The 27,469-nt window shown below is 50.2% G+C and overlaps 1 protein-coding gene across 2 annotated transcripts in view; it reads left to right on the top strand.

Annotated features, from left to right (window-relative positions):
• The window catches only part of CFAP57 (cilia and flagella associated protein 57), a 70,058-nt gene that overhangs the window by 27,610 nt on the left and 14,979 nt on the right, over positions 1-27,469 (top strand). Inside the window, exons 11-21 of one of the 2 annotated variants that reach the window (XM_049617337.1) lie at positions 893-1,066; positions 4,898-5,059; positions 9,064-9,219; positions 10,382-10,475; positions 11,099-11,289; positions 15,138-15,311; positions 16,220-16,378; positions 18,537-18,680; positions 23,129-23,245; positions 24,597-24,731; positions 24,814-24,957. In XM_049617337.1, the coding sequence (XP_049473294.1) occupies positions 893-1,066; positions 4,898-5,059; positions 9,064-9,219; positions 10,382-10,475; positions 11,099-11,289; positions 15,138-15,311; positions 16,220-16,378; positions 18,537-18,680; positions 23,129-23,245; positions 24,597-24,731; positions 24,814-24,957 (1,650 nt within the window). Of the gene's footprint in view, positions 1-892; positions 1,067-4,897; positions 5,060-9,063; positions 9,220-10,381; positions 10,476-11,098; positions 11,290-15,137; positions 15,312-16,219; positions 16,379-18,536; positions 18,681-19,045; positions 19,240-23,128; positions 23,246-24,596; positions 24,732-24,813; positions 24,958-27,469 lie in introns of those variants that run through there. The other variant, XM_049617338.1, reaches the window with a different exon arrangement.

The raw sequence follows: 27,469 nt of genomic DNA, 5'->3' as shown, positions 1-27,469 counted from the left end.
TGAGGTAGCCTAGCAGTCACGAGCAGAGACACTCGGGCCTGACTGCCACTTCCTAGGTGGGTGCTGTCTCTGTGGCTCTGTTTTGTCATCTTAAAATAGGGGTAACGGTAACCGCCCCCAAAGGGTTTTTGTGAGGATCAAATGAGTTACAACATGCAAAAGCCATAAAATGGGGCTTGGCTTCCTTGTAAAAAAATTTTTTTTAATGTTTATTTAGTTTTGAGAGAGACAGAGACAGAGCGTGAGTGGGGGAGAGACAGAGAGAGAGGGAGACACAGAATCCAAAGCAGACTCCAGGCTCTGAGCTGTCAGCACAGAGCCTGACACGGGGCTCGAACCCACGAACCATGAGATCCTGACTTGAGCCGAAGTCGAATGCTTAACCAACTGAGCCACCCAGGCGCCCCTTGGCTTCCTTTTATTTTTTTTTTTTATTTTTTTTTTTTTATTTTTTTTTTTTTTATTTATTTTTGGGACAGAGAGAGACAGAGCATGAATGGGGGAGGGGCAGAGAGAGAGGGAGACACAGAATCGGAAACAGGCTCCAGGCTCCGAGCCATCAGCCCAGAGCCTGACGCGGGGCTCGAACTCACGGACCGCGAGATCGTGACCTGGCTGAAGTCGGACGCTTAACCGACTGCGCCACCCAGGCGCCCCTGGCTTCCTTTTATTAACGTTAATCCTAACTCCCAGAATACTTGTTCACCAGTCAGGCAGCCAGGATATGCTGAAATCAGTGCCTTTTATGCGTAGGCACCATGCCAGGTGCTGTAAGGAATAGAGAAACATTTTTTAGTACAGAACTTGCCCAAGTGTTGCTGTTACAGGAGAGGAGGGAATGACATGGGGCCACAGCTGAGCCCCTCACCCTGAACACCCGTCTGTGTTCCAGATCCTTCGAGAGATATCAGCCTTTGATGTAGTCTACACAGCCATCGTCATCTCGCATTCTGGGCGCATGATGTTTGTGGGCACCTCGGTAGGAACCATCCGTGCAATGAAGTACCCGCTGCCTCTGCAGAAAGAATTCAATGAGTACCAGGCCCATGCGGGTCCTATCACCAAGGTGAGAAGGGACCCTCTCTTTAGGGGCCCATTCCCAGAACTAGCTCTCCATGGATCCATCTGATCCTGCCCTCCACACCCCTGCTTCATCCTTGCAATCCCTCTCTGTGTCTCCTCTCCCCTTATTCCTCTCTCCCTCTTTATTCATCCAACCACCCATTCAATGAGCCCTTATTGGCTACTAATACTCTTTGTTTAAACTACTCCCACGAATATATCTTAGGAGATCATCAGAGGTACACCTAAAGATTCATGCACAAGGTTGTTCACCATAATACCATGAATAATAATGGGCCATTTGAGAGACGCTGTATGCCATCCACCCAGATCTCCCATCTGCTGAGTGCTGGCTGCCGCATCCGGCTCTCCTCCCCCACGGAAGTGCCCTGGACCAAAAAGAGTCAAAGCCCAGGAGATGAACCCCTCCGTCCCCCTGAAGACACAAAACATGAACGCACATTTGTAAATTGTCCCTCCAACAACACCAACACCCAAGGCTTTGAACTATGTCCCAAACTCTACACTGCCTTACCCGCAGACAGTATCCTTATGAAGAAAGGATTTTTCATTATCAGCTGGAACATTCCGGTATTGAGCCTGGGTCTTGCACTCTAAACTGAAAACTCCCCCTCTTCTCTTCATAGCCGTGAAGTTTTGTGGATAAGGTATTTATTTTTCTGATAATGAAAGCAACACGTATTCACTTTATAAATAAAAATCCCTATAGTATCCTCATTAATGTTTTGATGCCTTTTCTCATACTCTTCTGTGTACTTTTGTGTGCATTTTAAATAAATAGAGATTATACTGTATGTACTCTTGTAGGCTGCTTTTTTTTTTAGTGCTATTATAAGCATTTTTTTCATATAATTAGGTGTTCCTCAAAAACATGATTTTAGTAACTACACAAATATCCCAGTAAATGATGGACCATAACTTAATTCTTCTCTTACAACTAGGCTTTTTTTTTTAATTTTATTTATTTTTATTTTTATTTTTTTATTTTTTTAGTTTATTTATTTATTTTGAAAGAGAGAGAATGAGCTGGGGAGGAGCAGAGAGAGAAGGGGACAGAGGATCTGAAGCAGGCTCTATGCTGACAACAGAGAGCCCGATGTGGGGCTTGAAAACATGAGCCGTGAGATCATGACCTGAGCTGAAGTTGGACACTTAACCGACTGAGCCACCGAGGCTCCCCTACAACTAGACATTTATTTTTATTTTTTTAATGAGAGGCTTTTTTACTGTTTATTTATTTTGAGAGAGAAAAAAAAAGAGAGAGAGAGAATCCCAAGTAGACTCCACACTCAGCACAGAGCCCAAGGCAGGGCTTGATCCCACAACTACGAGATCACAACCTGAGCTGATCAAGAGTCAGATGCTTAATTGACTGAGCCACGCAGGTGCCCTGAGACTTTTTTTTTTTTAAGTTTTTTAAATTTATTCTGAGAGAGAGTGTGCACGTGTGCAAGTGCAAGCAGGGGTGGGGCAGAGAGAGAGAATCTTAAGCAGGCTCTGTGGTGTTATTGCAGAGCCCATCTCAGAGCTCAATCTCACAAACCATGAGATCATGACCTGACCTAAAATCAAGAGTCAGATGCTTACCTGACTGAGCCACTCAGGTACCCCGGCATTTATTTTTATTTTTTTTATTTTAAAGAGAGAGAGAGAAAAAACATGAGCAGGGGAGGGGCAGAGGGAAAGAGAGAGAGAATTTCAAGCAGGCTCCGTGCCCAGTATAAGGTTGACACGGGGCTCAATCCCACAACTGTGAGATCATGACCTGAGCCAAAATCAAGAGTTGGATGTTGAACCGACTGAGCCACCCAAACGCCCCTAAAACTGGGCATTTAAATGACCTTATGAACTCTAATATTCTGCTCTACAGATTTCTGTGGGCATCTCTGATTATTTTAAAGGCTAAATTGCTAAACAGGGGTAAAAGCCCCAAGTGAAAGAACATTGCCATTTGTAAGGTTTGGTTTTTTTTTAATTTTTTTAACGTTTATTCATTTTTTGAGAGGCAGAGAGAGACAGAGCATGAGTGGGGGAGGAGCAGAGACAGAGGGAGACACAGAATCCGAAGCAGGCTCCAGGCTCTGAACTGAGAGCACAGAGCCTGATGCGGGGCTCGGACTCACAAACCGTGAGAACATGACCCGAGCCGAAGTCGGACGCTCAACCGACTGAGCCACCCGGGCGCCCCCATTTGTAAGGTTTTGACGCACATTCCTGATGGTGAGAAGGCATCTTCATAGTTGATTCTTTTGCTTTCACTTTTTATTTTGAGACGATTATAAATTCATAGGAATGTAAAGATGGCATAGGTCCAGTGTACCCTTCTCCCAGTTTCCCCCAATAATTGTATCTACTGTAACTATAGTACGATATCACCCCAGAAAATTGACGTTGGTACAATATGTGTGTGTGTGTTGCTGCCGTTCTATCACGTGTATAGATTCCTGTAACCAGCACTGCAGTCAGGGCACAGAACTGCTTCCTGGCCACAAAGAGCCCCCTCGGGCTACCTTTGATAGTGACACCCACCCACCCCTCACCCGCCTCCCTCCCTAGTCCTATGCAAACACTTGTTGGTTCTCCAGTTCCATAATTTGTCACTTTATTTATTTGTTTATTTATTCAGAGAGAGAACATGCCATGCATCCTCCATAATTTGTCATTTTAAGAATTTTATATAGGGGCGCCTAGGTGGCTCAGTCAGTTAAGCGTCCAACTCTTGATCTGGGCTCAGGTCGTGATCTCATGGTTCACGAGCCCTGCATCAGGCTCCACACTGACGGCACAGAGCCTGCTTGGGATTCTCTCTCTCTCTCTCTCTCTCTCTCTCTCTCTCTGCCCCTCCCCCACTTGTACACACACACACACACACACACACACACTCTCTCTCTCTCTCTCAAAATAAATAAATACACCTTTAACAAAAAAGAATTTTATTTATTTTTCCAGCACGCCCTAAGAATTTTATATAAATAGAATGGTACAGTATGTGACCTTTTGACAGTGGCTTTTCTCGCCCAGTGCATACCCTCGAGCTCCATCTAAGTTTTCTCATGTATCAATACTTCATTTCTTCCATGGCAGGAATGCACCATAATCTGTTTAGCCATCTGCCTATTGCAAGATAGTTTACTGTTTTCCCAGTTTGGGGCTATTACAAATAAAGCTGCTATGACCAATCACGTACAGGCTGCTGTGTGGACCTTCCTTTCTCTGGGATAAATGCCCGGGGGAATGATTGCTGGATCATGTGATACATTTATGTTTAGTTTTTTTTAAGAAGCTGCCAAGCTATTTTCCATTCCCACCAGCAATGCGTGCAAGATCCAGTTTCTCCACATCGTTGCCAGCATTTGGTATTGTCACCATTTCTCATTTTAGCTGTTCTAACACGTGTGTAGTAATATCTCCCCGTAGTTTTAATATGCATTTCCCTAATGACTGATAGTGGTGAACATCTTCTTGTGTGCCTCTTTGCCATCTGGATACCTCTTTGGTGAAACGTCTCCATATTTCTTGCCCACCCTCTAGTTGGTTTGGGTTTTTTACTGCCGAGGGTTGAGAGTTCTTTTTATAATCTAGATAATAATTAACTCTTCAGATTCCAAATCCACAGAGGACATGACCCAGTCTTGCTTCTTTTATTTATGAACAGAAGCTTGTGAGATGTATCTCATTCTTACCCAGGATCCTGTCTTCCTTCCCATGAGGATGTGCCCAGGGTTGGCTGAATGGAGGCCCTGCACACAGCCAGCTCAGTTCTGGTCACCCACGACCTCTGAAAGCTTCCTCTCCATGCTCTTTCTCTCCTCAGATGTTGCTCACCTTTGATGACCAATTCCTGCTGACTGTTGCTGAAGATGGCTGCCTGTTTACCTGGAAGGTCTTTGATAAGGATGGTCGAGGAATCAAGCGAGAGAGGGAAGTGGGCTTTGCCGAAGAGGTGCTCATTACTAAAACAGACATGGAAGAGAAGGTAAGAATTGGGTCTAACGAAGAGAGACGTGGAAATTCCTTACCAGACTGTGTCCAAACTCCTGGGACTGGCATTCGAGGGCCTGTGTAGCCTGGCTACCCCCCACTGCCCAGCACACATCCCCCCCCCGCCCCGGCTCCTTGCACATTCCCTGCCCCCACCATCATGCTGCCCTCCTCACTGCGGCTACATCTCTTCCCACCCCCACCCTGCCCATCATCCTGCCACGTGGTCATCTTGACTTACACTCTGTTCCACGTGTAGCCTGTGAAACTACCTTTCATCTTCCTACTCTTTGAGGACAGGAGCCATGACATGCAGTTCCCTTGGGTGACCAGCAGTTTCTAGCCCATGCTAGACACGTGAAGACAGTCGATCAGTATTTACAGAATTGAACTGACAAGCTGACTATACCCGTTGTATCTGGGAAACTTAATAATTGCTAGTAGAGCCTTCTTTATATAAAAAGAAGTTATTTAGAAAACGTCCCTGAAAACCAGTTCTCTTCATAATAAAACAGTAAAGGTAATAATAACCAGCATATTTTTTTTAGGTTTTCTACAAATCAGGCACTGCACTAATTACTCTATAAGTATTTTCTTATTTAAATCTTATATCATTTCTGTGAGGAAGATACTGTTACTCTCCCCATGTTTTAAGAAGTGACTCTGGAGGAGTGAAGTGAAGTGTAGTAGGACCAGAGTTCTGACCGAGATTTAATCTAGAGCCCACTCTCTTCATCACTACCCCAAAGGGCCCTCCCTGCTGTAAATGCATTAAACACTCTAGGAAGACGTGTTTTGAGAGTTCTGTGCCACGCTCCCTAAGGGAGATGCCAAAGGGATGGGAAAGTCACGAGGCTTACAGGGAATGGCAGAGCTATGCATTCATTGCTGTTCATCCAGGATCTAGAGTGCATTTATTGACTACCTACTGTTTGCTGGGTACTGCGGATGCATGTATAAAAAGACAGGCATGGGCCCTGTGATCAGGAAACACAGTCAAGTAGAGACGAGAAAACCATCAGAGCAGCAAGGCAAAATGGCCCCAAAGCAGGATGATGAGACCCAGGTATTCCCAGAGATCCCTACCAGAGCTCCCTGGAACTTTCTGCAGGAAAGGAAAAGTGGGAGGAAAGGATAAGGGAGAGCCTATGAGAGTCAGGATCTGACCTCCTGCGGGAAGGCAAGCACGTCTTCTGTTCCTCCTCCTCTCTGTTTTCTCCCCCATTCTTCCCCAAGGGTAGGGGAAAAGAACAACTAGGAGACACCAGGCTGTGCCAAAGGCCTGAGGTGTCTGGGCTGACTCCTGACCCAGCCCCCAGCTTGGCCTTGTTCTGCTCACCTCCTAGAGCCCCTTCTATCTCTGCATGTGAGAGACCGCAGTCCTACTCCCTGTAAACCTCCCTGTCCTTCCCAGCTCCCCCCTCCTTGCTCTCTCTCCACCTGTCCTCTAAAAGTCACATTTCTCAGAATTCCCAGCTCTCTTTTTCTTCTTGAGACTCTATGATATTCTACGTAACTATCTCTCACAACATGATTTACCTACTCATTCATTCATCCAACCACTACTTACAGAGGTGCCCTGTTATGTGCCAGGCACCATACTAAGGTCTAGGATGACAGAAATGAAAGACATGTGGGGGCCTTGAGCTCATAGCCTGGAAGGAGGCATAGGTAAAATTAAAAAGGGAAACTAAGTGTGTTACAGGTGTTATGAAGGAACGATGCCCTGGGGTCACAGGGGAAGGGACCCTGACCCAAGCCAGGTGGTACCAGAGGAAGTAAGTGAGCCTTGGACGGAGCCTTCCTGAACAGATGGGAAAGGTTCTTCCACACCAAGGGGTGAGTGTGCAGAAGGATGAGACAGGTGCTCCGGGGAAGATGCTAGGTGGGGCCAGAGATGAGAGGGTGTGCGGAGCTGGAGGGTCTTTTTACACCCAAAGTGTTTCCAAAGTGTTTCAGACTTTGGAAATTGTTCCTAAGGACCCACTGATAGATGTAAGTTAGGGAATAAGCTCAGGAGAGCCTCATCTGCGGCCAGGTGCACGGATTGAGGAAGGATGATGAGCATGTGGCCCAGACACAATGTGTCAGAAACCAGCGTCGCCATCACTAAATGTATTCCATAGTCCGAGGCAGACCCCGGGGTGACCCACTCATCTGATAAACATTCACTCAATGCTATGTTGCTGGCCCTGTGCTAGGCACCCAGGAGAAGGCAGTGAATCAGGAGAGGCCAAGTGCCACTCGTAGGGAGCATCCTACCAAGGAGACCATCTTCATCCGTGGCCGCGTCCCCTTCACCCCACACCCCGCCAGGCACCGTGTTCCCTCAAATCTGTCTCTTGAATCTCTCCATTCCACCATCCTGCCCATCCCCTGCCTGTACTATGCGGTACCCCCTCCCCACCAATCCCTCTGTCTTAGTGCTTGAATCTAGCCTGGGCTACACACTGCCATCAGAGAGGTCTTTCTGAGACCAGAGTGAGCTCAATCAGGTTGGACAAGGGCCTTTAGAGGACCGCTAGGAGAAAATCCTAATTTCTTATCATGGCCGGCAACGACCTTGATGGTCTGACCCCATCTCGGCCTCCTCTCCCTCTGCCTCCCACCTGCACCACATCGCACACAGCGCTTTGACCAGGCGTCCTCACTCTTATCCCTGACTTTGCACATGCAACCTGTGTTCATCCCTCATCTCAGTACTTCCTATGTGCCAGGGCCACACTTGTCCTCTGGGCAGGAATGCAGAAATGAGCATCACACATTCATTATTCTCTAATTGTCCATGGCTATGGGGGATATAGACCAGAAAAGGTGAGACAGGGATGCATGGGGGGGGGGGGGGGGAGGGTGATCATGGATGAGTGAGAGGAAAACACCTGTGTGCTCACCATCTCTGTCATTAACATTAACTTTTTCAGGAAATGAAGGGTGTGTACATCACAGTATTTTTAGAAAAGTTTGACATCAGTGAATGCAACAGATTGAAAGAAATCACTAGATGTAGGAACAAGCAAGACAGGACGAGTTAGGACCTAAATTAATGTTAGTGAGGCCAGAAGAGGCATAACAGACATTGAGAGGGACAGATTGACAGTCCTGGGAAGCTGCCTGGCTCTGGGCACTCATCACAATTTGTAATGATGTGTTTATTTGGCTTCCTCGGTAGACGATAGAGTCGATGGGGGCAGGAATCACAGTTAACACTGTTTCTCAAGTACCTACTATGTGTTAGGCACTCTTCTGGGTACTAGGCATGTATCAGTATACAAAGCCAACAAAGATTTCAGCCTTCCCGGAGCTTAAATTCTTTTTTTAAATGTTTATTTATTTTTGGAGAGGGGGAGAGAGCAAGTGGAGTGGGGAGAGGGGCAGAGAGAGAGGGAGGCAGAGAATCTGAACTGGCTCCAGGCTCTGAACTGTCAACACAGAGCCCAACGTGGGGCTCGAATCCACGAACCGTGAGATCAGGACCTGAGCTGAAGTTGGATGCTTAACCAACTGAGCCACCCAGGCGCCCCTTGGAGCTTAAATTCTAATGAGGAAGAAGACAAAGGACAATAAATTCATAAGTCAATTATATTAGAAAGTGCCTAGATCTAAGAAAATAATAAAAAATGAGCAGAGTGAGCAGGGTCGTGAGTGCCGGGAACAGGAAGGGAAGGGTCGCAGGATTAACTAGTGTGGCCCAAGTAGACCTCATTTAACAGGTGACATTAACACGTATTGGAAGATGAGAGAATTATTAGCGGCATGCCTAGCACCCAGTAGGGCTCACTGAATGGATGTTGTGAGGGCAGAGGAGGAAGCCCATATGTTATATGTTTCCTCGTTTTTAGCCCGTGGGTCTTGTGGGGAAAAGATGACAGGTTCTAGTTGAGACACATGAGTCTGAGGCTGAGCAGAGCCGCAGATCTCAGAGAGCTCAAGGCCCCGGGTTAAATATTCCCCTTCACCCCCACCATGAATGTTCTTGACTCTGATGTCCTTCTCCCAAAGGCTCAGATCATGCTGGAGCTGAAGACTCGTGTGGAAGAGTTAAAAATGGAGAATGAGTATCAGCTGCGACTGAAGGATATGAACTATTCTGAGAAGATTAAGGAGCTAACAGATAAGTTCCTGCAGGAAATGGAGTCCTTGAAAACGAAAAACCAGGTCTGTCTGAGAGACTGAGCCAACAGCCACAAATAATGAGACATTGCCAATTTACTCCAGATGGAACTGCCCTCCCTTACCCAAGCCAAGCCCAAACAATGAACTATATGATACCGTGTGGTTTTTAAGCATAGTTGCTAACATCAGAAATGCTTACAGCAAAGTGCGAAGTGGAACAAAGAAGAATACAAAACCGTAGCGAATGGTATTAATTAAGTAAAATAAATACACATAGAACAGTTCATAAGAAAATAGCCAGCAATGTGATTACTTCAGGAAGTTGAGATTCTGGGTAATTTAAATTTTGTTCTTTCTACTTTTCTGTGTTTTGCAAATCACCTACAATGAGAATATATTATCTCTGTGATCAAGAGAAACTTACTTAAAAACAAAATGAAAAAGGTAACAAGAAAAGCAAAGTGTAGAAAAAGAAGAGCTACCAGAATATTGATTTCTGGATTGTCAGTAGTTTAAATAAAATTAGTCTAAATGGTCCCTCCTGTAGTCAGATTTGATCTACGGGACTTCCCAGAATAACCCCCTTTGTTCACAAATCTGTCTTGCCCTTCATCTAAAACCCCTGGCTTAGAGGGTATTTGTTCTTTTATGTTATCGCCATGGGTCAGAGAGTTTAGCTAAAAGGAAAAAAAAGCCCCCGGCTGTTAGTTTTATTATTTTATTCCTTTGTCAACAAATACTGACGTGGTGCCCTCCACAAGCTCAACTCGAAGTTATTCCTGGGAGCGCCCCTCTGCCTGCAAGGAGCTTTCCTGCTCGATTAAAGAAAACACTTCTTAGAAGCTGACACATTAACACATCCGAGGATTTAGTTGACGGCACTGTTCAGACAACAGAGAATTCAAGTGAATCCTTACTTTTTCCACCTCAAAATCCATCTGCTACATGTCCAAGACTGAACTCATCATTGACAAGACCCATTTAGTAGAAAGGATATAAATAAAGCCTAGAACTTACAGAGCAGAATATAATGTAAATAAAAAGCGATAGCTTGCTTGTGGCTCACAGAACAGTGCCTGGTGCAAAATGACAGGCTTGAGAAACGTTTGTAAGTGAAGGAGGATGTCACTTATAAAATGTGTTGTTGCCCTGGGGTGATTTCAGCAGATGCGTGGAAATGAGAACAGCTGACTCTGTGTTTTAGGTTTTAAAAACAGAAAAAGAAAAGCAGGATGTGTTCCATCGCGAACGCATTGACGACCTCCTAGACAAACAGAGCCAGGAACTGCAGGACCTGGGTGAGTCCCGAGGTAGAGGCCACGTGGTAGCGTGGGGACAAAAGTCTGAGAGTGTCCCCCCTCCCCCACCACCGTTGGGACCGAACAGAAGTCCCAGGTAATCTGGCTTTGTCTGTAAACAGGCTGCATTTATCCCCTGGACCTCAGTGTGGATTTTACTCCTGTGCATTTCCTTGTTCATTACACATGTATTACTGCATGCCAGTAGGAGTTACAGAAAAGTGCAGGTCTGGAGCCTGATAGACTGTCTTGAGTCCCAGACTCACCACATACTTTCTGGGTATTCTAAGGAGTCACCAAACCTCACCTAGCCTCAGTTTTCACTCGTCTTCTGTAAGAAGAGGTGCTGATAACTGTTTTGCATATTCAGGACATTCTTCTTGGCCCTGGTTCCCTAAAACACCCCTCAGCCCTTTCCTGGAAACCTTCTGCCTAGCCAACAAGGGGAGGGAGTTTGGCTGCCTGACCAGCTAATGGGGTGAGGGCAGGTGAGAAAGAGCTGGGCAGGTATTTGAGGCTCAGCTGGTGCTGGTAGGTGGGTGGGAGGGCACCAAAGGCTCCTGGGTGGCCCTGAGGTGGGTGCTCCTGTCCAATGTGACATAACCTTCCTTGCTTCTCTCCAGAGTGTTGCAACAACCAAAAGTTGCTTCTAGAATATGAGAAGTACCAGGAATTGCAGCTCAAATCCCAGAGGATGCAGGAGGAGTATGAGAAACAGCTTCGGGATAATGATGAGACCAAGAGCCAGGCCCTGGAGGAGCTGACGGAGTTTTATGAGGCCAAACTTCAGGAAAAAACTACCCTTCTGGAAGAGGTACTCACCGGAAGCTGAGCTGTACCTCCCTTTTGCTGTGCATCCTGCAGGCCTGGCCTGTGAACAGCCCAAAGAGCTATGGGAAAGCTCACTTCAACTCCTTTCCCTCCCACTCCCTGCTTTTAGCATCCAGCCTTGTGTTAGGCCCTTCACCGTTTGTTTCCCCTAGACCAGCGGGCCCAGTGAGCTGGGAGGTGCTCCGTGTTAGGGACTGAAATTCTAAGTTCGTATCTGTTGTCCTAGCCTAACTGTACCTTCAAGCCTTAAGGACTGGAGAGACCTTTTTATTTTTATTTTTTAATATTTATTTACTTTGAGAGGGAGAGAGAGACAGACTGAGCATGAGGGGGTGGGGGGCGGGCGGGCAGAAAGAGAGGGAGACACAGAATCCAAAGCAGGCTCCATGCTCTGAGCTGTCAGCACAGAGCCTGATGCGGGGCTCGACCTCACAGACCCATGAGATCATGACCTGAGCCGAAGTCAGACGCCCAACTGCCTGCGCCACCCAGGCGCCCCTAGAGAGACCTTTTTAGAAGCCTGTAGGACCTGGAGAGGAACGAGGGCCCTAAACAATGGGGAAGGTGGTTGCCTGAAACCCTTTAGCAACTTCTTATGCCTTACAAGATGAAATCCCTCCTTCACTGATTTGACAAACACAGATGGTCTCTTCTTGGTTTAGAACTCAGCTTGAGTGCTGGGTGACCAAGAGAAAAACCGCGGCCTGGTTTTCAGTCATGTGAGAGAGGCGGCCACACAGATACTCAAGAGAGGGCTGCACAGGATAGCTGGGGGATGCAGACCTCCCTGAGAGGCCAGAGAAGGCTTGCCGGAGCTAATGAGACCCAGGAAGAATAAGAGTTAGAATTAACAGGAGATGGGGAAATGCGGGAGGGAAGGGCAGGCAGGCAAAGTCATGGAATGTTCAAGCAGTTTGGGTTGCCAAAATAGCTAGTTTCCCAAGATGAAGAGAAAACCGAGAAGAGCCAGATGGCCGCCTTTTCTGCATGAAATTGCAGCAGATGGCGTACTGTAGGTGAGGGGGCGGGAGAGTCCTGAAGGTGTGGAATGAGTTTGGAAGGGAATGACCGAGAAGACGTCTGGCAGGTATGCAGCTGAGAGCCCAGCTGAGGTTGTAAACGTGAGTCCCAGCAGCATTAATCCACCAGGCCGTGCGCTTTTCCCCAGCAGGGCTCGGCAAGCAGGTGTGTGAGCGAGGGGGATGCAGAGCAGCCCTGATTCACAGCTGGGGTGTGACCGAGTTGTGCCGCCGAGAAATACAAGTGGTCTGCTGAACAGCCATCCGGTCCAGGCCAGAGAGGGGTAAAGAACCGAGAGCCTGGAAGATAGTGGAGGAATCAAGACAGGGCCAGGGGACGTGGTGAGCCTGAGAGCTGGGCCTGCATACCTGGGGGGGGCCAACAGAGAAGTCACCTGTGCTGAGAGCAGGGCCTGGATTTTCAGGCTTCCGAGGTGGCACCATTCTGGGGATGGACCTGAGAGTGGGTAGCTCAGGTAGAGGCGAGGTAAAGGTCAAAGCAACCCTGGACATTATAGGACCCTCTGTAACCACCCCCAGTTACGGCAAGGAGGACTGAGGTGGCACCCAGAAGTCCACAGTGAGCTGGGAAGTGAGCAGGCAGTGGGGGATAAGCAAGGTGAGAGGTGGAGGGCGGAGGTCTCCTGACAGCACGGGCCTCAGACAGAGCAGGCTGAGCTCCAACAGCCAGTGGGGATGTTTCCTGGCACAGCCACCCCCGCCTTGGCCCTGCCCACCTCCCCAGCCCCGTGTCCTGCTGCCCCGTCCGGCTTCTTCCCACCCAACGACGTGGGATGGCCACGTTTCCCACACAACCTCTGAGCCTCTGCTCTGGATGTCTCTTCACCTGGCAGCTCGTCCGCACCCTTACAGAGACTCAGGACAGGAGCCAACTCCTGGAGGAGTTCTTCGCTAACCCCTGTCCCCTCCCACAGGCCTGAGCAAGCCTTCCTCTGTGTCCTCAGGGCCCTCAGACCCCTTTCTCTTACGGCCTACATGGTAGCGTCCTGTGTTAATATCTCTTTCTCCAGGGGAACTTCTCAAGGGCAAGGACTATGGCTCACCCATCACTGATTTTCAAACCAGGGCCCCCCTGGCACATCCTAGATGCTCCAGAAATGTTTGTTGACCTCCAGGAAACTGATCTGAGCTTGGCCTTGGGGGCCGAGGTAGAGGGAATGAATCTGCCCTGAGGGGAGAGAGACTGGCCTTCCTCCCAGGACCCACACTGTGATCACAACCATTTCTTCTTCTGAGTCAAAGATTTCAACTCAGAGCTTCCCTAGGGAGCTTCCACCTGACATGCCTTCTCGCCAACCTGGCTGGCCTACTCTCCTTTTTAGCGACATCTACCAGAGCAAGAGCAGTGGCTGCCGGGCGACTCTGGGACACAGAGCACACCTTGCCAGGCTTCCGTCCAGCAAGGGCCTGATGACGTGTGGTGGGGAAAGAGAGAAGCCTTTCTTGGGGACCCAGTTTGAAAACCATCTTGTCTCTCTTCACCCCTGAAACACTCACTCCAGGGATGGTACATGCAGTTTGGGAGAACGCCAGGGTCAGTGTGAGAGAAAAAGGATCTGTAACTTGCACCACTTGGGGGCAGTAAGCAAAGAGGAGTCACACCCGAGTCACTTCTCAGACTCCACCAAGCAGAGGTGGTTCTTCCAGCGTCCGGGCTCCAGGCTTGCATTCATTCATCGCCAGTGACGTGCCAGCTGCTGTGCAGGGTGTTCCCGGTGGTGAGCAGAGAGATGTGGCCCTGCCATCAAGGAGCTTCCAGGAGCCTGTCCAACAGGCAATTGCAATATAACACAACGTGATGGGGGATGTGCAGGTGATTGGATTAAGGAGCAGGAGGGCAGAGTTAAAGGTTCACTCTTTTGGGGCGCCTGGGTGGCTCTGTCGGTTGAGCGACCAACTCTTGATTTTGGCTCAGGTCATGATCCCAGGGTCATGGGATCGAGCCCCACGTCAGGCTCTGTGCTGAGCATGGAGCCTGCTTGAGATTCTCCTTCTCCCTCTCTCTTGCTCTTCCCTCCTCCCCCACTCGTGCTTTTTCTCTCTCAAAAAGATTTTTTTAAGGCTTCACTCTTTTATTCAGGTATTGAGTACCAACTGTGTGCCCGTGCCGGTTGTACTCTGGGAACTCAGTGGTGGGCACGATAGACCAGGTTTCTTTCCTCGAGGAATTTACGTCTTTTTTTTTTTTTCTTTCTTTTTTTTTAATTTTTTTTTAACGTTTATTTATTTTTGAGACAGAGAGAGACAGAGCATGAACAGGGGAGGGGCAGAGAGAGAGGGAGACACAGAGTCTGAAATAGGCTCCAGGCTCTGAGCGGTCAGCACAGAGCCCGACGTGGGGCTCGAACTCACGGACCGTGAGATCATGACCTGAGCCGAAGTCGGACGCTTAACCGACCTAGCCACCCAGGCGCCCCTCGAGAAATTTACATCTAATGGAAAAAGCAATCAAGTACTTCCGAAATATAAAATTACAACTGTCACAGGTTCAGTGGAGGAAAGATAGAGGAAGCGTGGGTGTCATTGTAAAGAAGACCAGAGATGGAACAGGTCTGGGGGTGTTGGGAGGGTGGTCACTGAAGGGGAGCCTGCAGCCACATCTGGTAGATGTGAAGGGAAGGCAGAGGACAGACAGGAGAGTGGAAGGTCAGGGGACCCAGGGCCTTGGTTCCCATTTCTGTTATAGCACTCTGTCTCCCACTCTCCATGATAGGCCCCACATGCTCATCTCACCCCGCGCCCTCTCAGCACAAAAGGGTCAAGTGCCTTTTCTCCCCCTTCCCTGAACCAGGCACAGGAAGACGTCAGGCAGCAGCTGCGGGAGTTCGAAGAGACCAAGAAACAGATCGAAGAAGATGAAGACCGAGAAATCCAAGATATCAAAACCAAGTACGAGAAAAAGCTTCGGGATGAAAAGGAATCAAACCTGCGACTCAAAGGAGAAACCGGCATCATGAGGAAGAAGGTATCGCACGTGTGGTTCCCCGACAGGCCTGGGCACAGGCGAGGGCTGTATCACCAATGTCTCTGCACCGCCAGGCAGATACACCCTTAACATCTCTCCGCGGCACTGTCCCTTCTCTGTCCTTTTCACCGGAATAGTGACATTTGCCCCAACACCGGATGGACACCCCAGACTTTCATTCATGGGCTAGTAGGATTTAGTCAGTTTTCAGAGTTAAACCTCGGGTAGAAACGGAGATGAAGGTCAAGTCCCTGCCGGAGGTGTCATCAGGGTCTCAGTGCAGGGAGCTGTGGGCAGGAGAAGGACTGGGGTGTGGGATGCTTGGTTTATAAGGCAAGACACATGTTTATTGTCACTGGTGGTTGGAGTGAAGTGGGATTCAATTCACAGATCCTTGTGGAATTGCCACAGTTTCCCCAAAATGTTCAGCCTTAGAGAAGCCAAGTTCAAAGCAAACTCACATTCCTTCCTATTAGAAATCACCCTACTTAATCCAGGGAACCAGGGACAATGTCTTCTTCCCTTCTTAGACATGGCCAAGGTGGCTCATCAGTTACAGTATCTGTGACCTTAATGGGGCATGGATCCCAACCTTTCAAGGTTGGCAAGGTCCTGGAAAACTCTGGGTCTGCTCAGGAACCCTGACAGCCCATCCTCACGGAAGGGGATGGGACTGGATCTCATCAGACAGAATGCTACATCACTCGTGCTGCCAGGGAAATCCCCAAACTGTCCCAAATCTCCAAAACTTCACTCCTAAAATCCCAGAAATGTTGGGTACTAGACATGTTTTCAGGTCACAGGTCGGTGATGTGTTGGGGACCTCTTTAAGTTCACCGGCATTTGGGAGGCAGGGAGGGAAGCACAAAGACTTCGGTGGTCTCTGTTGCTGCCATTTGTGTCTGCAGTTCAGCAGCCTGCAGAAGGAGGTTGAAGAGCGAACCAATGACATTGAGAGCCTGAAGAGGGAGCAGGTGAAGCTGCAAGGGGTCATTAAGTCCCTGGAGAAGGACATCCTGGGCCTCAAGCGGGAAATCCAGGAAAGAGATGAGACGATTCAAGATAAGGTGAAGGCTCACCTCTGCCCTCCTTCAACCACCACCCAGATGGATGGACCCAGGGGAGGAGAACCAAGCTCCGGAGAGAGGGGGGTCCCTGAATGCTTGAAACACATTCATTTAACCTGATGGGGATGAGTGGTCTGTGAAGGGCCTACTGGGTGCTGGGTGCTGGGCCGATTGCTGTAAACACACCACACTCAGTTCTCCCGGCCACCCCAGGGGCCATGAGGGACCCCCTGTAGAGCTCAGGAAACTGAGCTCCAGGTGGTTTGGTATCTTGCCCAAGGTAATCCAGTCGATAGGCGACAGACTTGGGATAAGAATCTAAGTCGGCTGACTGCAGGGCCCCTGCTCGCCACGGCTCCAGGTGTCCTCGGGTGACCGTCCCCACAGACGTTGCACACTCCCTGCGGTTGACCTACAACTGCCAGGCTCCCCAGAAAGCTGGGATCACTTTTCAGAATGCCTTTCTCACAAAACACTTAGAAGACAGACACATCACATTTTGTGAGGCTTACCCAAATTTCGTAGCCCCCTGCTAAGCAAATCCAGGATGTATGCCCTCCTGCCTCTCTCCTTGCCATTCCTGCCTCAGGTAGGCAGAATTCTCCAGTGGTTGAGACGGTGGGCTTTAGCCCTGGCTAATTGGGTTCTAGCACAGGCTTTGCCATTTATCTGCCACAGGATCTTGGGCAATTTCTCTAAGCCTTGTTTTCTCACCTGTGACGTGGGCCCCCTTGGGATCTGATAAGGGGAAACGCATGAAATTTCTGCATGTTGAGTGTTTGTGTATGTACCTGGGTGTTTGTGTAGAGAGGGTCCAAAGCTCTCTTCAGATTCTCAAAGGGGGGTGTTGATAAGGAGGTTAAGGCCTCCTGACCTAAAATTGCAACAGTCTCCTAACCAGTCTAACGGACTTCCTTCCCACTTCCTACCCCCGCTCCCTGCCACCATACCCTGTAATTGTGTCACTCTTCCCCCTTAGAACTCTGCCATAGCTCCCCATTGCCTGTGGCAGGGACAGCAAAGTTTTTTCCATAAAGGCATAGGTAGTAAATATTTCGTCTTTGCACACAGCATGGCTTCTGTCGCACTACTCAGCTCTACCACTGTGTTGTCAAATCAGCCATACACAATGCATGAATGAGTTTATGAAAACAGGTCAAATTTGATCCAAAGGCCATACATAGCTTGCCAACTCTAGGCTCCTGGATACATTCCGAATCCCCTTTAAGCCAACAGACAAGACCCTGGCCACTTAGTGGTACAAAACAACAACTTTGGGGTGCCTGGGTGGCTCAGTCGGTTAAGCATCTGCTCTTGATCTCAGCTTAGGTCTTGATCTCAGGGTTGCGAGTTCGAGCCCCATGTCAGGCTCCGTGCTGGATGTGGAGCCTACTTAGGAAAAACAAAAAAACAGTAACAGCTGTTTTATTCTCTCGGGTTCTGTGGGCCTGGCATTTGGACAGCCTACAACAAGATGGCCTATCTTTGTCCCTGATGGCAGGGGCCTTGCTGGGCTTCAGTTAGGGATGACACAAATAGCTGGGCATAGAAGATCATCATCCATGATGGCTTCTTCATTCATACTTCCCAGGGTGGCTGGGAGGCTGGGCTCCACGGGTACTGTCAACCAGAGTGCCATTGTGCTCCTCAGCCGGGGATTCTCAGTGTAGGGGAACTTTCTCCATAGCAGATGGCCTCCCTCACAGCACAAGTTCTAAGAAAACCAGGTAGAAGCTGCTTAGCCTTTTCTCAGCTAGACCGGAAGCCACACAGCATCACTTGAGCAGCATTCTTTGGGTTACAAGCAAACCGTAAGTCCAGCCAGATGCAAGAGAAAGGAATTAGATCTTCCCTCCTGATGGAGAAGCATATGGTCACGTTGCAGAGAGCCTGTGGGATGGGAGATGCTGCTGAGGCCAGCTTTAGAAAATGCAGTCGCCTACAAGCTATATTTGAGTGAATGAATGCTGAGCCCCGGCACAGAAGCCAAGGAGTCAGTGCTACGGCCCTAGTGGGGGAGCCAGCCTCTGTGGCCCCAGCCGGGAGAGCAGCCTGTGGCCTCCTCGGTCAGGTCACAGGATTTATGTCCTTTCCCTAAAGGGTTTCCATATACCGGAGCCTCCTGCCATCTCTTACTTCTCTCTCATCTCGCCCACAGGAGAAGCGCATCTATGATCTGAAAAAGAAAAACCAAGAACTGGAGAAATTCAAGTTTGTACTCGACTACAAAATAAAGGAGCTAAAGAAGCAAATAGAACCACGAGAGGATGAGATCAAGGTGATGAAGGAACAGATTCAGGAGGTGAGAACCATCTGAACCACTCTGGCCTCCTGGACTAGTGTCGCCTCCCCAACGGTTCCTGGCTGGGGTAGCAAGGGGGTGGGGTGGAGGCGATAAGAAAAACCCCTCCTCCCAATCCCTGCCTGTCCCAGGGTATGCGGGCCTCCACTCTGTAGAGGATGTCACAGGAGAGGCCCAGCGGGGACTCAGTTGTGCAGGAGTGAATGCTTTAAGATTTGGCATGTGGCCGGACCTTAGGTTGTGCTCAGGCCCTCCGAGGGAAACCGCGGCTCTTGGGCCTTCAGCCACCAGGGGGCGGTGTGTACTCAGCCACCAGCCCGTCGCATCTGAAAGCACCCTCCTCCAAATGAACCTTTTTTTCTCAGTCTGGAAACGTTGGTGGGGGCGTATGCAAAGCTGCAGTGTTTGGACTCCATCTGAGGAGGAATAGGAAGTCATGCAAAGTCTCTTGAGCAGGAGAGTGGCAGCCTTAAGTATGTGTTCTGGGAAGCAGACAGGAGGAAGGTAGAGAGGAGAGATTAAAAGCAAGATCAACAGGACAAGGACTCCTGAGATTCCATCGAGGTACAAGTGGCCCCCGTTGGTCCCTCCACCCCATTCACAGTGCATCTCCTTAAGCCGATTGCAGCTGTGACGTCCAGGGTTGATTGAAAACCAAATTCCTGCCTTCCCCTCCCTTCTGTTCCCTGTTTCCCAGTAAGTTACCACAATCCACCCACGTGCTTAAGGTACAAGTGTAGAGTCTTCTTGATTCTTCCCCCCCCCCCCCCCCACAATGGCTGTATCCAATGATCGCCAGTGCCTATCTGATGGTCTTCCCAGAGACCTCCCAAATCTAGCCCTCTTTCCTCTCTGCTGCCTCACCTGGGTGCAAGCCTCTGTCATCCCTCATCTGGACTTGAGTCTAGCCTCCGGTCTGATCTCTCCACACAGAGGCCACAGCGAACCCCTAGTGGTGTCCCATCTCACCTAGAATAAAATCCACACCCCCTACCAGGGCCCTGCATGATTCAGCCGCTAACCCTCTCCAATCTTGTCTCCAGGCTCCCTCCCCCAGCACCAGCCCAAAGGCTTTCTGACAGTTCTGAGGCTACGCCAAGCTTTTCCCATCTTGGACCTTTACAGTGCTGCTCCCTCTGCCCAGAAGTGCTCAGATTATGACTGGCGGCTTCTCCATATCTTCCATGTGGAGGCTCCTTTGTCACCTCTTCAGGGAAGCCTTCCCAGGCTACCCTATCCAAAATGGCCTCCCACTCCCCATCCACGTTCGCTCATTGTGCTGAGCAAGGATACAAGTAAAGTGTGTCAGAGAGCATCGATGGCCCGAGTAGAATTGGATACCCAGGAGCTCTGGTGTAGAAAAGCAAAGCCTTTTCTCTAGGAGGCCCAGGAAAGAAGCCAGGTGGTAGGATCAGTCCAGGGCTAGAGTGTCCAGAGATGGTTTGTCATTGTGCCAGTGACTTTCTCCTGGCCTCTGGAGAAAAGCAGGATGTTCCCAGCCAACCACAGAGCTGCCTCATCTGGGCCTCCTGCCATTCTTGAGTGACCTCAGGGCCCAAAAATGGCAGCCCAGAAAAGAGCAGAGGCCCCACTTGCCTGGAAAGTCAGTGTCCTGCCAGCCCCTGGAAATCACCATCCCATGGTCCCCCTCCTCATTTATCAAGTGGATTTACAGTTGGGTCAGTTACTATCCACCCCAACACACCTGAAGGATTATTCACTTTCCCGTCAGTAACTGGGCCGACCACGGCATTGACCCCCAGCAGGGAATACGCCTGCACCTTGAGAGTGATTCAAACAGGGCCCCTCCTACACCACGCCAGTTACCACCAGGGCTGAAGTCCGGACCTGATTCCTCCCCTGGAGGCCTCTGACCTTGGACCTTCAGGAGGTCAGAGGCCCATTTGGCCCACCCGCTGTGGATCTCGTGTGAAGTTCTTTTTCCTCCACGAAGGAAGCTGTAAACCCTCCTCCGTGGATGAAAATCTAATACTTCCTTGATTCGGTACCTCCCTGCACATATACTTTTCCAGCTTCTCTTCAGTACGATGGGACTATCTGCTTCCTAGGGAGTGTTCAGAACCTCATCGTTTTACTTCACCCCCTTGTTTTTTCATTCAGTGCGAGGTTTTCTCATTTTAACATCTTGGGGCGGATAGTTCTTTGTCACAGGGAGTCCCTGCACTAGAAGATATTTAGCAACATCCCTGGTCTCTGCCCACTAGATGCCTGTAGCAACCCTCCCTTCCCCCCCGTTGTAACAACCAGAAATGTCTCCAGATGTTGCCAAATATCCTCTGGGGGTAGAATACCTGTTTCCTGCCCCCACCCCCACCGAGAGTCACTGAGTGTGAGGAGAACACATGGAAAAGTAGATGGGGCTTTTCCACCAGGAAAAGGATACTTGTTCCCACATACTGGCTAGTTTCCTAGCTGTCCCGCCAGCTATTCAAACTCAGCGTATTTCACAATTTTTCTGTGAAATACGTTATTTTTGTTCTCAGTGGCTTTTGAGGCTTTGCCCGTATTACTTCCTTTCTAACCTAATCTGTCATTGCTGGCTTCGAGACCATGGAAAAAGAGGCACAGCCAGCTGTAGACACTCAGACATGACCTTGGAGAAGCACCTTGCTCTCTTTCTGCCACCGTTCCCTTGGTCTGGGCCCCATCTCACCCCTGACTGGTGTGTCCGGCTCCAGTCGTGCTGTCTCCGGTAGGACCTCCGCATCAGGCCTTCTAAGGACAAACCATGCCACCCCTTGGGTAAAACCTGCCAGGGCTCTGAGATTTCAGGATAATGGCCAAACTTCTGGGCGGCATGAAGGCACAACTTCTCCCCATGTGAGCCTCTGCCCCTGGGTCCTGCATGATCCAGCTCAGCTGACCTCTCCAGCCCCTCTCTCCCTCCCTCACATGCAGCCCCCTGGACCACCTGTAGCCGGCAGAGAGGCACCCGGCTGCCCATGGCCCTGGGCCTCTCTGTGCGTGGCCTGCTCTCTCCGCCTGGAACTCCCCTTCTCCACTTTGTCCTCTAGTACCGATTTGTCTTGTGGAACTTGACTGAACATCCCTTTTCCGGGCACTGCCTCCCCGCGTCCTCTGCACACAGAGGGTACTTCCTACCTGGATATTCCCTCTTATTCCTCTAGACCTCACGGCTTCTTGCAGATGGACGCTCTGTCTTCATCAGTTCTGTATCCCCGTGCCGGTAGTGGCCGCCAGCCCTCTCCAGTGGACACATTCATTCTTTAGCCACGCACGTCCCCACACTCCCTGTGTCCTGCACAAGGTGGTTTGATGTAGCACCAGCATGGCACGTTTACCTTTTCATTCCTCTTCCAGAAGGCAGGCTATTTCAAGCACCCCTCTCCTCCCTCGCCGTGGCTCCCCTTCGCCTTCTACACTGGCCGCGCATTCACTCGTTCAGATGAATACTGAGTGCTGACTTCATGCCAGGCGCTGAGCCAAAGGGCTATTCTGTCTATCCAGATTCTTCCAATAAGTTTGATAACATTCTCCTGCAAGCTGCGCCTTCGTGTCCAGAACGTGAATGTGGTGCATCGGGGCTTTCCGATACCCCCAAAGATGGTCAGGAACCTTGAAATCTGACCGAAGGGCCTGGGATAGGTTAGAGGAGCTACTCCATCCAGCCACTAAAGAACCCAGTGACCTGTCCCATCCCCCCAAAATAGCGCCCCTCTCTATTAACAGGAATACTAGTGTCCACCAGATATGGTGTGTCAAGCAAACCTCACCCCCTTGGCTTTTGGCAGAAATCGGATCAACTGAGAATTCACCTCCACCTGCTCTCGTCCTAATCAGAAGCTCCAGTTGTCATTCATGCGTCTTTGGTTAATACAAATGCAACAACCAATAAAAATCTTTCAGAAGTTCATTGGTGGCTTCTTCCTTCTCTTTTGAAGATGAGATAGTCTCCTCAGCTGTACTTTTACAACCTTTTCAACAGAGTGATGAGACGGAGGTTCCTTAGGCTGGGGACGCCTACCTGCTGGTCCCTTAAAACGTTGTGCTTTGGGATCGACTCTGATGGCTTGCGGCCTCAAAGCGTTGAGATTCACTCACACAGTTTCATAAAGTAGGCAAGGAAGGTGCTTCTGTGCAGAACCCTGCCTCAGTTTCCAGGTCCCAGTACGTGAGAGTCAAGAAAAGAAGGTCATCAGCGTGGCCGAAGGAACGGAAACTCGGAGGGGGCAGTTCTGAGGCTGGCTATAGAAACACATGATCTGGGTTAATACACCCACCAAGGGATGGGGGCCTACCGGGGTGGCCAGGAGTTGGGAAAATGGTTTCATTCCAGACGACATAGGTGGGAGCTAGAAATGTCCTGGTAGCTGGGGACACATTCCCACCAATAGGCTTCAGTTCCCAAATATTGTTTGTATTCCCTTACTTTCTTATTCTTGACTTTATCCCCTTGTTCTCCATAGATGGAAGCAGAATTGGAGCGTTTCCATAAGCAGAACACGCAGCTGGAGCTGAACATCATGGAACTGTGGCAGAAACTAAGAGCCACTGATCAGGAGATGCACAGAGAGAGACAGAAGGTGTGAGGATTTTCAGAGTCTGGCAGATCTTGGATTTAGGATCTGGCACCTGTCTGCAAGGGGCAGCTGGCTTCTGAGAGACGGCGCCAGCCCATTGCTAAGATACGTTCCCATTTTAACTCTCCCCTCACTTGCTCACAGCCCTGCCTGGTTTCAGGCCCATGCAAATCTACATGACTGAGACTAAGATGACTTTGGGTGAAGTGCTCAAAGGGAGCGGGGCCGGTTTCATAAGGACGCTTGCAGCATTGGCTTGTTTGGCCCGGGGAAGGAATATGCTCAGAGAGGTCATTGTAGTCAGTGGCAAAAGGTTTTGACTACCAAAAGAAAGAAAGAAACAAACAAAAAACACGCTGAGGCAAGGAGGGCCTCGGAAATTGTCTAGTCCAGTCTCTTTAGGTAATAAATAAGGTAGATAAGGCCAGAGAGATGAGGAGGTTAAGAAAAGTCGCCCGGTGCCCATAGCTAAGTGGTATACTGAGAGTCAGCCCTGGGAAGGAACTAGGTCTTCTGGTCCCGGGCTGGGACATGGCTGCGCCGCCACTCCCTAGCACAGGGCACCCCATCGTGTTTGTGGAATCAGATGGATTTTTCTCCGTTCCCCACATGAAGCACCGACTCTGGGCTAGGTAACAGTAGAAGCCACAGAGCAAACAATGTGACATAGGTCCTGCCCTTTACAACCCGAACAGGTTGCTAGGGGATCTGCGGTGTGTGCATATTAATTGTAATGCAAGATGAAGGGTTATGATAGCTGAACAAAGGGCCGTGGGAGCGTAGAGGGAGGAGAGACCCTCCAGGTCAGGGGTAGAGGAGGATGGGTATCAGCGAGAGGAGGGTGGGAGAACGAGCCTCTGGCCCAAGTTTGCAGCTGGACCGATCTGCCCAATCTGGTCATGTTTCCACTACTCGCTCACAGCAGCCCTCCTGACTGTCTGGAAGAATAAACCCTGGGTGAGCTAAGAAGGGGGACATGGGAGAGCTCTGGCCCAAGGACCACTAGAGAGAAGCAATACGATCCGTCTTGGCTCAGGAAGGAATAGGGTGACCACTCACGCTGCCTTTCATCTTTTAAGGTGTGGTCCTGAAAGGGACCCAGAGGCAATCCAGGAGTTGCCGTGCGGCCTTTTAAACATGAGGCTGTCCAGGCAGCTGCCCCCGAGTTTTAGTACGTCTGCCTCTCGGCTACACACCCCCCTAGGTGTCTGTGTCCACTGCGGGCCCTGGCGGTCAACTGTTGAGTCCCAGATGAGGTGTCCTTTGTCTTCCTGCTGCCATGTGCCTCTGCCTGCGCCCTTGCCCACTCCCTGCAGAGCCCTTGTGGTGCCAGACTAAGTCCTTCTGATTGCAGGAGCGGGACCTGGAGGCGCTGGTCAGACGGTTTAAGACAGACCTTCACAACTGCGTAGCGTACATCCAGGAACCCCGGCTCCTGAAGGAGAAGGTCCGAGCTCTCTTTGAGAAGTACGTGCAGCGGGCAGACATGGTGAGCTCTGCCTCCCTTTCCCCAACTCCCCTTCTCTCCCGGGTCCCCGCTCCCTCCTTAAGAAGCCCTGCTGGCCCATCAGGTGGAGATCGCAGGGCTGAACACGGACCTGCAGCAGGAGTACGCCCGTCAGCGGGAGCACCTGGAGAGAAACCTGGCCACTCTCAGGAAAAAGGTGGTCAAGGAGAACGAGCTGCGCCGCACCGATTATGTCCGCATCATGCAGGTACCTGCGTGTCCCCCAGATGTAGCTTTCTCTACACCTTTCTCTTTGAGCCCTCTCCTCTGGCCTCCCGGAGCCTGACCTGGCTGTGACCATGGCCAAGAGCCTCTCCATGTTTTTTCTAGGTGTTTCCATGCCCACCCCTGCCCCGCCAATACCCGTTCATTTCTATCACCCTTCCCCCCGACCACTTCACCAGGCACCTGTTCCTTTTTTCCGCCCCTCTTTATCCAAAGTGTTCTTGTGTCCTGCACACCCCCCTTGCCCCGCTCCGGCCCTCCATCCAGCTCTCCAGAGTCACTCTCTCCTCTTTTCTGTAGTTTCCAACTCTTATTTCACCTGATTTTCCTTTGCTGCTTTTTATTCTGCTGCTTGTATTTCGAGACACACCCATCTCCACACCTCTTCTACCTTTTCTGGGCCTCAGGTCCCTTCCCTTATCTCTTGGGTCCGAAGCCAACCACACCCACCCCTCGTGTTGGCCTCACTGTGTCTACACCCACCTCCCCGGGGATCCTTCGTCAGGCTCTCCGGAGAGCCTGACCCCATTACTGCCGCCTCCACTGATCAGCACTGCCGATCAGGATTCTTCTGCCAGATTTCTGTTTGAGTATCAGTATCGTCTGAGACAATTAATGCGATTTAATATCAAAAGAGAACATCAGAATCACATTTATAAGGCACGTACCTTTTTATGTTTATATTGCTTTAATGCCATAATTAAAATACCGGGATGGGGATGGGCCGCAGATTGAAACAAACCAGTTCCCAGCTCAGCCAGTCCCCACATAGGTGCACTGTGATTCAGGCCGGTGGGACCCAGGCGTGGTGGGTCTGTGCCGTCCATCCCACAACCAGCCCCTGACACCATCAGACCACTGCCCTGCTCCTGGCCGCGAGAGCGGTCAGAAGCCCAGAGAGAGGAGCGCATCCATTTGGTGGCACCCTTTTGGCACCAGCAGCTGATGCACTGAGCCCTGGCTGGCGGTGTCAAGGCCCCCCAGGCATGGAGAGCCCACTGGAGCCCCGGAGTGCAGCATGCTGGGCAGTGGGACCAGGGCGACTACAGGAGCAGGTGACAGCCGGTGGCGTCGCTGTGCCTTCGTCTGCGCCCTGCCAGCAGAGCACAGGCCTGAAGGGTTCTCCAGGGGTGGGGTCCCTCTCTCCACGCCAAGCGGATTTGGGTAAAGCAAATGCCAGTCCCTGGAGAAGGAAAAGGAAAGTGAAGACCACAGGCCAGCCAGGCAGAGGGTGCAAGCACTGGCACGAGGCCACTCAGGTCAGGCATAGGTCTTTGGCTCCCAGGTACCCCAGAGGCCACGTGCCCGCTCCTGTGAAGCAGGGTGAGATGGTAGAAGGGGCAAGGAGACACAGCAGGGCCCCTGCCCAGCCCTACTGCTCCCTGAGGGCTGGTGGAGGGAGCCAACAGCCAGGGGAATCCCCAGAAGAGCGTTTTCTGGAGCAGCATTGTAAACTCATGTGCTGTGGAGCCCTGTGGATCCATAAACATACCCCGGATAACTGCATGGAGCAAGACAGGATCAGCAGGCAGGGTTCTGGGTCCCCACCCCTTAACCAAGGAGACTCCTTGCTTATCATAGTGGGCTCTGGGTCAGAGTTTGTTTGGAAGAAAGGAAGGGAAGGAGGGTGGAAAGAAAAGAAAGCAAAGGAGAGGAGAAAAGAGGGAGAAGGAGAAGAAGGAAGGAAGGAAGGAAGGAAGGAAGGAAGGAAGGAAGGAAGGAAAGGGAGGGAGACAGACTTTCAAAGCTACTCTTTTTACTTACAAAAATTATTTCCTTCTTTGATCTTAAGTTGAAGGAGAGGGTCCAGGCCAGGACCAGGCAAGGTGTCAGGGCAAGAGAAACAAGAATGGACACTGTCTAAACCCGGTTCATCCTGCCTCAACCACTCTTACTGGGAGACTTTGGGGGAATTCCTTAACTTCTCCAGGAACCTCCTTTCCTGTCTATAAACTGGGGAAGAAAGTGCCAGCCTCAGTGAGTTACTGCAAGGATTGAATGAGAAAGCTAATGTAAAGCATTAGGCACTGGCCTGGTATGGAATAGGTGCTCCCAAATGCTATCTCCCTTCCTGTCCTCCAACCTAAAGACCTACTGAAGAACCAAGGCAGAAATCAGTGGGAGAGCCTGGAAGGCCATCACAGCTTGGACCAGGCAGGTGGCCTGGGGACCTGATGCCTTGCTCTGCGTTGGTAAGGACCTGTATCCGCAGATACCAAGGCCCTGGGGCTTCAGTCCAAAGAGGTCAAGGAAGGCCAAGGCAGATACTCATTAGAAAACACAGAAAATGAGGTCACTGTCTCATTTATATGTTCATACAGGAGTGCAGGGCCTCTCCACTCGTTCTCCAGCATGCTTGCCGATAAGAAAATAAGAGTTGCTTTGAATACAAACAACTAGGACACACATTCATTCAGGACACAATATTGAGGGCTTCTTACGTGCCACACTCTGTGCCGGCCATGGAAGATTCCAAGATGAATGGGGTAGTACGC

Source organism: Panthera uncia, assembly GCF_023721935.1.
Source record: "Panthera uncia isolate 11264 chromosome C1 unlocalized genomic scaffold, Puncia_PCG_1.0 HiC_scaffold_4, whole genome shotgun sequence".
In the NCBI taxonomy this organism is placed as follows: Eukaryota; Metazoa; Chordata; class Mammalia; order Carnivora; family Felidae; genus Panthera; species Panthera uncia.
The sequence above is the reverse complement of the archived record's forward strand: the minus strand, read 5'-3'. Positions and strand labels throughout refer to the sequence as shown.